Raw genomic sequence first — 9296 nt, 5'->3', positions numbered from 1 at the left:
TGAAGGCAAGGAGAAGGGCCCCGTAGGGGCAGAGGGCAGCGCTGGCCAGCCCGTCCCTGCAGCCACACAGCCCACGGAGAGCCAGCCTGGAGAGGCAGGAGAGGGCAGCCCTGGGGCCGCTGCCCCCGCAGCCGTACAGCCGGCAGAGAGCCAACCCGGAGAGATGGCAGAGGGCAGCTCTAGACAGCCAGTCCTCATGGCTACGGAGCCAGCGGAGAGCAAGACCGACGGGCCCGGAGAGGGCAGTGCCGGGGCCCCGGCCCCCCCAGCCGTGCAGCCGGCGGAGGGCGAGGCTGGAGAGCGCCTGGCAGGCATGGAGCAGGGGGCCGAGCGCCTGAGCCTGCCCGAGCGGCCGAACCTGCAGCAGAGCTACAGCTGCCCCGCTGCTCCCCAGAGGTGACGCCGGGTCCTGCCAGGGCTGGGCTGGCGGGGCGCAGGGCCTGCTCCTGGGGACCCTCGTGCAGGCTCCCCTTGCCTTGCCCTGGGCACCGCAGCGGGGTGGGGGGCCGGGGGCAGCGTGTCCAGGCTCTGGTCCTGCCTGGGCCCAGCTCTGCCGGGCTCTGTCCCACAGCTTGTGCAGGCCGGCCCCTTCCACGCGCCCGCGGGGCTGACCGAGGGGCTCGTGGGCCGCGAGGCTCCCGGCTCACCTGGCTGCCTCTCGCTTCCAGGGTAGCGGAGGAGCCCGGGCCAGGAGCTGCCCAGGCCCCTGCAGCGCAGGGGGAGGAGAGGCCTCAGGGTCCGGCGGCTCCCACCACGGCAGCCGACACGATGCCTGGAGACCTTGATGCGGTGGAGGGTCCCTACCTGCCTGCGGATGCTCTAGGGTCTCCAGAGACGCCCGAGGGCGATGGCGGGGACAAAACATTGCCAGAGCCCCCCAGCTCCACAGAGACCCCCCAGCCGGCTCCAGGCGAGAGCCCTGCTGAGAAGCCCCCTGAAGAGGAGGGGACAGCCGGACCCTCGTCCCCCGAGCTGGAGCCCCCGCCCAGCCCCTACCTCACGCCGGACTTCGGGAAAGAGGACCCCTTCTCCATCCTGGGTAAGGCGGGCACAGGGCAGGGGGTGCCGTTGTCCTGGCCTCTCTGCCCAGCCCCTGCCCCCTGCGCAGGGGGCTGATCCCTGCCACCGGCCGGACCCCGGGTGCCAGACACGGGTTGTCCCTGCAGCACCAGGAGCCTGGGCAGCTCCGGGCACATGGTGCTCAGGCCAGGCACCGTCTGCATCCAAAGGGGTGGGGGCTGCAATCCTGGGGATGATCTGGGTAGGGTGGGCCTGGCACAAAGTGCAAAGCCCTGCACGGGGCAGGGAGCCCAGGTGCTGCAGGGTGCAGGTGGGGAGCAGAGCGCCAAAGACTTTTGGCTGCCAAGGAGATTGGGGAGCCCTGGAGAGGCCTTGCAGGGCGCTGGGGCTGGGAGCTGCAGGCAGGCAGGTGCCGAGCCTGGCAGACTCGAGGCTGATGGCCTTTGTGGCTGTGCACGGGGGGCTCCGTTTGCTGGGGGGAGCGGGTGCCGGGGACTGCGGAGCCAGGACACGCCGTACCTGGCCTTGGCCACTAGATGCCAGCCTCTTGCCGTGCTCGGCCGGCCGGGCGCGAAGAGGGTGCCCAACCTGTCTTGCCTCCGCAGATGACATGCCCCCGCCGCCAGCCCCCTTCACCCACCGCATCGTCACGCTGAAGTCGGCCAACCCCAGCACCTTGTTCAGCATCAATACCAAGGACATCCTGGGGGGGTGAGCCTGTGGGTCCCACATCTGGGGTGGGGTGGGCAGCGTTTCTGCCTCTGCCACTGCTTGGCTGCACGACCTTGGGCCAGTCCCTTGACTTGGGCCCAGAGAGGCAGTTGATGCTGAGCTTATGGGGCTCTGTTAATGTGTGCATGTTGCACGGCGCCTGCATCGAGGGAGTCCATGCAGGGTTACCGGACCCCCAGGCACCTCCATCCTTTCTTGCTGGAGGCTCTCAGAGGAGCAGAGCCCCTGGCAGCGCCTTGCTGCATGGGGTCAGGCCTGGGGGAGCCAGGCTCCATTCTGTGCTCCTGGGCCTCCAGCCTCCGCTCCCCTTGTGCCATAGAGGGAAGTTCGGGGAAGTTCGCACCTGCACGGAGAAGCAGACGGGGCTCAAGCTGGCTGCCAAGATCATCCGGAAACAGGGCCCCAAGGACAAGGTGGGTGCAGGCAGGGCCTGTGCTCCGCGCCCCCCGGCCTGCACACCTGTGCACGTGTGTGCACGGACAGACAGGCGTGACAGGGAAGGGGGCAGCGCTGACCCTGCGGTGCCCGTCCTGCAGGAGATGGCTCTGGTCGAGATCGACGTCATGAACCAGCTGAACCACCAGAACCTGATCCAGCTCTATGACGCCATCGAGACGCCGCGGGAGATCATGCTCTTCATGGAGTTGTGAGCAGCGGCTTGGTGCCGGGGCTGGGCCTGAGGATGTAGCTGCCCATGGCGAGGGCAGCCAGGGTGGGGGTATCCTCAGGGTGGGGGTCAGGGCAGCCGGCACTGCCAGGGTAGCAGGGCCCAGAGGCACCTCCCTGGCTTGAGTCCCAGTGCCGCAGCGGCTCAGCTGGGGTAGCACCAGCTCCGTCTGCCTCCCAGCCTGCCCTGCCCTGCCCTGCCCAGGTGAGACATTGATCTCCACGTCCCGGACCCTGGGATCAGGATCGTCCCTGTCCCTGCACCGCCCCAGCTCCGTCCTCCCTGCCCTGGGGGGTCTCCTCCCCCTCTGGGCCACTGCCCCCCATCCCCGGGCAGGCTGAACATCCCTCCCAGCCCACGGGGTGACCGGCGGCTCGGTGCCCGCAGCGTGGAGGGCGGGGAGCTGTTCGAGCGCATCATCGACGAAGACTACCACCTGACCGAGGTGGACTGCATGGTGTTCGTGCGGCAGATCTGCGACGGCATCACCTTCATGCACCACATGCGCGTCCTGCACCTGGACCTCAAGGTGCGGCGGGCCGGCCGCAGGGAAGGGAGGGAGGCTGCGGCCCCTGGGGAGGGGGGCAGGGTCTCACCGTTGGGGTCCCTGTCCCTACAGCCGGAGAACATCCTGTGCGTGGCGGCCACTGGACACATGGTGAAGATCATCGACTTCGGCCTGGCCCGCAGGTACCTACCCCTCTCCCATCCCTTCTGGCCCAGGGGGGAGCAGGGCCAGGAGCCTGCCGGGTCCTGGGGGTGTCGGGGCTGCAGTTCTGCTGCCCGCCCTGGCTGGGGGTGCTGGAGCCACAGTCCGGTATGGGGCAGCTGGGCAGAGCGGTTTGGGGAAGGAGAATAGCAGGCTCCCTCTGGCTGGTGTGGGCAGGGGGCTCTCCCAGGGCAGAGCTCTTTCTGGGGGCCGTGCCGCGCTGACCCGGCGCTGCCGCCTCCAGGTACAACCCCCGGGAGAAGCTGAAGGTGAACTTTGGGACGCCTGAGTTCCTGTCCCCCGAGGTGGTCAGCTACGAGCAGGTCTCCTACTCCACGGACATGTGGAGCATGGGTGTCATCACCTACATGCTGTACGTGGGCAATGCCCTCCCCTCTCCCCCCGCGGGGCTGGCGGGTGTGTGTGTGCGTGCGCGTGAGCGAGCGAGCGAGCACTGGGGCTTGCGTTCCGTTCCCGGCTCTGCCACTGACTCGCTGGATGACCTCAGGCAACTCTCCCGGTGCTCACGGGTGGGAGGAGCTGGGCCCGGTAGAAGGGGCCAGCTGCAGCCTGCCCCTCCTCGCTGGGCACTCACCACCCCCTCCTTTCCCCCCATGCCCCAGGCTCAGCGGCCTCTCCCCCTTCATGGGGGACAACGACACGGAGACCCTCAACAACGTGCTGGCAGCCGACTGGTACTTCGACGAGGAGACCTTCGAGGGCATCTCGGAGGAGGCCAAGGACTTCGTCTCCAATCTCATCATCAAGGAGAAGAGGTGCTGCCTGCCCGGGGAGGGGGGATGCAGGGAGAGCTCAGGTTGACCACCGGGGAGCTGAGAGCCACCAGCAAGCTGCAGCCCCGCGTGAGCCCGTGGGCTGTATAGCCCCGGGGGTAGCAGTCAAGCTGGCCCTCCGCAGGGCTCTCCCAAGGGTCCTGACCATGCTCCGGCGTGCTCCCGCCTTCCCAAGCCAGATGTGCCTCACAGCTGCCCACCGGGCCTGATAGCCCCAGCAGGCTGCATCTGGAGGGGGGTCACAGGGCAGGGACCCCGGGGCTGGGAGCGCTCACAGGCAGCAGCTGGGGTCCGGCGCTTGCAGCCCAGGTCTGCATTGGGAGGGGTTCGGGAGCCCAGGGGGGTCTCCCAGAGAGTCACCAGCCCTGTCCTGCCCGCAGCGGCCGGTTGAGTGCGGCTCAGTGCCTGAAACACCCCTGGCTCAACAACCTGGGCGAGAAGGCCAAGCGCAGCAACCGGCGCCTCAAGTCCCAGGTCCTGCTCCGGAAATATGTCATGCGGAGGCGCTGGAAGGTGCGGAGGATGCCCGCTGGGCGAGCAGGGGCAGCCTGGGGACGGGGCAAGGGAGCGGGAGTCCAGGACGCAGGAACTGGGGCCCTTGGAGCCGGCCGGCGTGGCTGGCGCTGCTCTGACGTGGCCCCTTTTTCCCCTGCAAACAGAAAAACTTCATCGGCGTGTGCGCTGCCAACCGGTTCAAGAAGATCAGCAGCTCGGGGTCCCTGACGGCGCTGGGGGTCTGAGCGCGGGGCCGGACTGGCGGCAAGGGCCGCGGGGCAGCCGCCCGCCGCCTGAACTGTGCATTGCCAAGCCCGGTCCTGGCTTCGGGGTGGCGGCGGTGGGGCCGCTGGAGACGCGGGAGCTGCGAGCCCTGGAGAGAGGCGGGATGTGCCCGTGCTGGCCCCTGCACGTATCAGGCCTCTGCTGCTGTGAGTGCCGCTGCGGCCCCGTTTCTCCGGCCCCCGGGAGACGACTGCACCGGCGAGGCTGCTGCTTGGGATCCCTTCAGCCGGCACCGCTGGAGTCCTCCTCGCCTGGGAAGTTTCCTTCCTGCTGCCCTTAGCTCCTGGCCCCTGAGGCTGCAGCTGCCCTGGCTCCTGTGGCGTGGAGGTCTCTGGGCTGGAGCTGCAAGCTCTCAGTGCTGGATCCCAGTGCTTCGCCTGCTTTGAGCCCCACCGGCTGCTAGACGCCGGCCCCTGGCCCCCGGCTGCAACCCCAAGCAGGGGTCTGGACTTGCTGAGCTGAATCCTCCGTGCTATGAGATGTCTGCTCCTGCTGCAGAGAGCGGGGGGCCTGCTCGGGGTCCCCCCCTCCTCTCCTCTCCTCTCCTCTCCTCGCGACGGCTCCTGCTCTGGCCCCACCGGCTCAGCAGCGTGGAGAGGGAGAGGCAAAGCCCCGCTGCACCCACCGCACGCCCTCTGCTACCTTGGCACCACGGTCCCTGCTCCGGCCCCGCTCCCAGGATGAATGTCTGCTACGTCTGGATTCAGAGTCCTGGGGGGCACCCCCCAGAAGCGGGGAGAAGGCAGGTGTTGGGGCAGGGGCCAGCTCAGCCCCTGGCCTCTCCCCTCCTGGAGACCGGAGCCGCAGTTCCTGCGAGCGAGCGCGTGCGGGGAGGGCAGGAAGGAAGGGAGGGAGTGGCGAGCGTGGACTCCAGGAGCATCCCCAGATGGAGGCCGGGTGAGAATGAAGGAGGCTTTGTGCTCGCACCGCACCCCGCTGCCCTCGGGCGCTGCCAGCGGGGGCAAGGAACACAACCTTCCCTTCACGCGTTCCCCGAAGCGCCCGGGCGGCCTAATGTGGACCAGCTGGGCGGCCACTCCCCAGCGCACATGTGAGAGCTTCGCTCTGGTCCTGACCACCAACGCACCGGATCCACCGGCACCGCCCGCGCTCCCCGGGACCCGGCGGGAGGGAGCTGGGCCTCAGCCGGACGGGCCCTCCGCCTCTCGGGCTGGCGCGGCTCCAGGGGGGACCTGTCCTCCAGGCATGCAGAGCGGGGACGTGGGCGTGGGGAGGAGGAAGATGCTCGGGGACACCCCGGGCGAGCCCCTGCCTTCCTGCACACGCCCCTGGCTCTGCTTGTTACCCCAGGGCATGTCCCCCACTGAGCCCGTCCCAGCCTGGCCTGGCACCCGGGCTGCTGGCAGAGCCCGTGCGGCTTCATCGATGACGGGGAACCGTGCCCGCTCGCCCCAGCCCCCTTGCCCCCCTGCAATGCTGCCCTGCCCTCGGCCTGAGTGGGGCACGAGTCCCGTGTGTGCACCCCTGCCCCCAGCACCCCCCTGCAGCACAGCATGGCCCTGCTCCTTCTCCGGAGAGGCGCCCCCGCGCTCTCAGCTTCATGTAAATAAATGTACAGGTCTGACAGCAAGCCCTGGGCGTGCTGGCTTGTGTCCGGCGGGGAGGGGGGTACTGGCACTGCTTTCCAGGGGCGCTGGCCCCCTCGGGACCTGCTCGGGCCTCACCGCCCTGGGGGGAGGCAGAGGAAATGGGGGCAGTCGCTGGGCTTGAAGGAGCACCTCGGCTTGTCCAAACTCAACCCCCATGAGCTCTGCCAAGGCTGCTCTTGCCCCAGCAGCTCCGCGCAGCAGCAGGACGACCATGGCTGCAGCCACGACCACGCGGGAGAGCTCAGAGTTTGCTCACGGGATGTTTCCAGCTGAGGTCCCGACCTCCTAATAGTATTACCCAAGCTGCAGGCCGGCCGACCCCCTTGCTCCCCGCCATGGGCCGGAGCCGGGGCGGGCGACTGTCCCCCCCAGCCCAGCCGGCTCAGGGCCGCTGGCAGCTCCACGATGGGAGCAAGACCTTTTCTGTGGGAGCCCGAAACCCGACTCCCGCTTGCCGTCAGGGCTTGGCCGCGGCCGCCCAGCTTGGCAGCGCCGTGGGGCCTGTCCCTTGCACCGCGTCCCGGGGCGGGGGAGCAGGGCCGTTCCCACAACTGGATCCAGCGGGGGAAGGCGAGTGAGTCAGGCCCCGACGCTGCCTTCCCAGCCTCGCCTCTCTGGCCGCGTTCCCCCGCGTCCCCGGCACAGCCCTCCGGGCAGGCAGCCGCCAGCCCCCTCCCCTGCCCCTGCCCCTGCCCCTGCTTCCCCAGCCCCGCTCCCTGAGCTGCTCCAGCTGGGAGGCTGCGAGCTTCCTCCCAACAGTGCCCGGTGGGTTCCTGGCAGCCAGGGTTCATCCGTTCCCACTGCCCCGGTGCAGGGGCTGGGAGGCCTGTCGGAGCAGCCCGGGAGAGGCGACGAGGGGGTTACAGCTGCCCAGAGCCGCGGGAGTTTCCTCCCAGCCCGTTTCCTGCTGACAGCCTTTGACCGGTTCCTGTCGGTGACCACCCCGCGGCCCCATCTGGTTCGAGTTAGGCTCTGCACGGGTGACGTCTCTTTCCTGTCTGGGCCCCGGGAGCGGAGCTGAGATGCTATCGGCGACCCCGGCGCTGGGGCACGGCAGGGATGGGGGTGCTGCGGTTCCCACCCCTGCTGCCGGACGGAGGGCTGGGCAGCGCGGGCAGACAGCCGGCCTCCCTGCCAGCTCCGCTCCCCCGGGCCCGTCCCAGCCCCACGAGTGGCTTTGGGTTGCTGACTCCCATCTCTCCGGCTGGAGCAGCCCAGCCGCAAACCCCGCTCCAGGCTAAAAGCAGCCTGGCCCTGCCCCGGTCCTGCCAGGCAGAGGCACCTTCCCGTAAGCGGCCACCGCCCGCCTGCCCTCCCTCCCTCCCTCCCTCCCTCCCTCCCAGTGACTCAAGCTGGGGCAAGGGGGGCACCTGGGCCTTTGGGTGCTCGGGGCTGCGTCCTGGAGGAGCCGGCCGTGGGGCCCAGCTGTGCCCCGGGCCTCGAGGAGAAGGCACCCTGCCAGCGGCCCCAGATCCCGGCTGCCTTCCTGGCTTGTGCTGCACCGGCCGCGAGGCCAGGGCCAGGGCCAAGCCGGTGGGGCAGGAGCTTCCATCCCCGGGGCTGGCGCCAGGCCCAGCGCCCGGGAGCCCTGGTACGTCCGCCCCTCGCCTGGCCCGGGGGGCCCGATGCGGCCCACGCCCACGGCGGGATCCAGAGGCCGAGAGGAAAGGAAACATCCTGCCGGAGCTGCCCGCGGGGAGCAGGCTGCTTCCCATCCCCGCGGCCAAGGGCAGCCGAGGGCTCGGCGTGGGCGGACCTGCTTTACCTCACACAGACAGAATGTGCTGCCCGGTGATGTGGGCTCCCCTGGCCGCCCCCTCCAGCCATCCATCCATCCATCCATCCATCCACCCCATGATGGCCCCCTCCCAGAGCCCGTGCCCAGCCGCCGGGGTGACAGTGCCCCCCTCACTGCTGCTACTGGCCTGGGGGCAGTGGGGTATGGCCTGGCACCCAGCCCCCGACCGGGCAGGGCTTGACCCCTGGGTGCAGACAGGCAGGGAAGGACCTGATCCTGGCTCTGCCCATCCCACCTGTGTCCCCATTTCAGGGCACAAGGGAGCCCCTGCTCCGGGCTCCCCCCAGGGCACCTGGCCCTGCTCCCGCATCCTTCACCGGGCAGCCGGGATGCCGGAGCTTTGCCGGAGCCCCTGGTCCGTGCACATGGGCCGGCTGCAGCCCCCGCCCCAGCCCACCCGGCCTCGGCTCGGACAGCCGTGCCTGCTGGCTGGGAGAGAACCAGCCTGGGAGCTGGGGCGCGGGAGGAGGCCGGCGGCTGTCCAGCCCACCCACCGTGAGCGGGGAGGAGGGAGGGAGCAGGTCCGGGGCTCATGGGAGACATCAGGCTGCCCTGCCTTCAGGGGTGGGGGGCCGATGTGGCCAGGCCGGGGAAGCACTGGGCTCTCCCAGGGCCTCTCGGGACCTGGCCCTGCAGGGAACCTGCCTGCCTGGGTGGGTGGGAAGAGCTCCTGGCCGAGCCCTGGGTGGGAGCAGAGCTGGGGCAGGTGGACATGGCTCCCCTTCCAGCGTTCGTGCCCCCAGCTGCACCCGGAGAAGGGCCAGAGCCACCCCGAGAGCAGCCTCCTGCAGGGCCGTGCTCCAGAAAGGGTTAAAAGGCTGTGGGTAGGGGGCAGCTGCAGCCAGCCCGGCCCTGCTTCCCCCACACCTGGCCCACGGGCAGGTGCTTAGCGCTGGGGGGGGGCAGCCCCTGCCCGCTGGAGAGAGGGGGCCTTGGCAGAGGTAAGGGGCATTTGCCTCATGGCCCCTGGGCATTTGGGGTTCTCTCTAGGGCTGAGAGCCTGGTGCCTCGTGGTGAGAGCTGGCAGCTTTGCCCTGCCTCTGCTCCCACAGCCCCGACGTTCAGCGCCGGCGGGGCCCGTGCCAGTCCCCGGCCCCTGGCGCTGTCTGGTCCTGCCTCTGCCTTATCTGGGGCTCTCCAGGAGGGAGGCAGCTGCGCCTGGGCCAACACATTCCCAGCCAGGCTG

At 69.8% G+C, this 9296-nt stretch overlaps 1 protein-coding gene across 1 annotated transcript; it reads left to right on the top strand.

Moving 5' to 3' along the window:
- The first annotated feature begins 672 nt into the window (after positions 1-672).
- Positions 673-6275, top strand: MYLK2 (myosin light chain kinase 2). The gene is made up of 10 exons (XM_019500326.2): positions 673-1039; positions 1626-1731; positions 2072-2165; positions 2289-2398; positions 2807-2948; positions 3039-3109; positions 3373-3501; positions 3752-3904; positions 4303-4435; positions 4582-6275. The coding sequence occupies exons 1-10, from the start codon at positions 769-771 to the stop codon at positions 4660-4662; spliced, it is 1290 nt and encodes a 429-aa protein (XP_019355871.1). The 5' UTR covers positions 673-768; the 3' UTR covers positions 4663-6275.
- Positions 6276-9296: the final 3021 nt, after the last annotated feature.

Source organism: Alligator mississippiensis, chromosome 9, assembly GCF_030867095.1.
Source record: "Alligator mississippiensis isolate rAllMis1 chromosome 9, rAllMis1, whole genome shotgun sequence".
Classification (NCBI taxonomy): domain Eukaryota; kingdom Metazoa; phylum Chordata; order Crocodylia; family Alligatoridae; genus Alligator; species Alligator mississippiensis.
The sequence above is the reverse complement of the archived record's forward strand: the minus strand, read 5'-3'. Positions and strand labels throughout refer to the sequence as shown.

Excerpts from the sequence above, each read along its gene's own strand:
- MYLK2 (XM_019500326.2), top strand. The coding sequence starts at position 769 with ATGCCTGGAGACCTTGATGCGGTGGAGGGTCCCTACCTGCCTGCGGAT. Across the intron at positions 1,732-2,071 it reads ACCAAGGACATCCTGGGGGG|AGGGAAGTTCGGGGAAGTTC; the intron begins GTGAGCCTGTGG and ends CTTGTGCCATAG. Across the intron at positions 2,166-2,288 it reads AACAGGGCCCCAAGGACAAG|GAGATGGCTCTGGTCGAGAT; the intron begins GTGGGTGCAGGC and ends CCCGTCCTGCAG.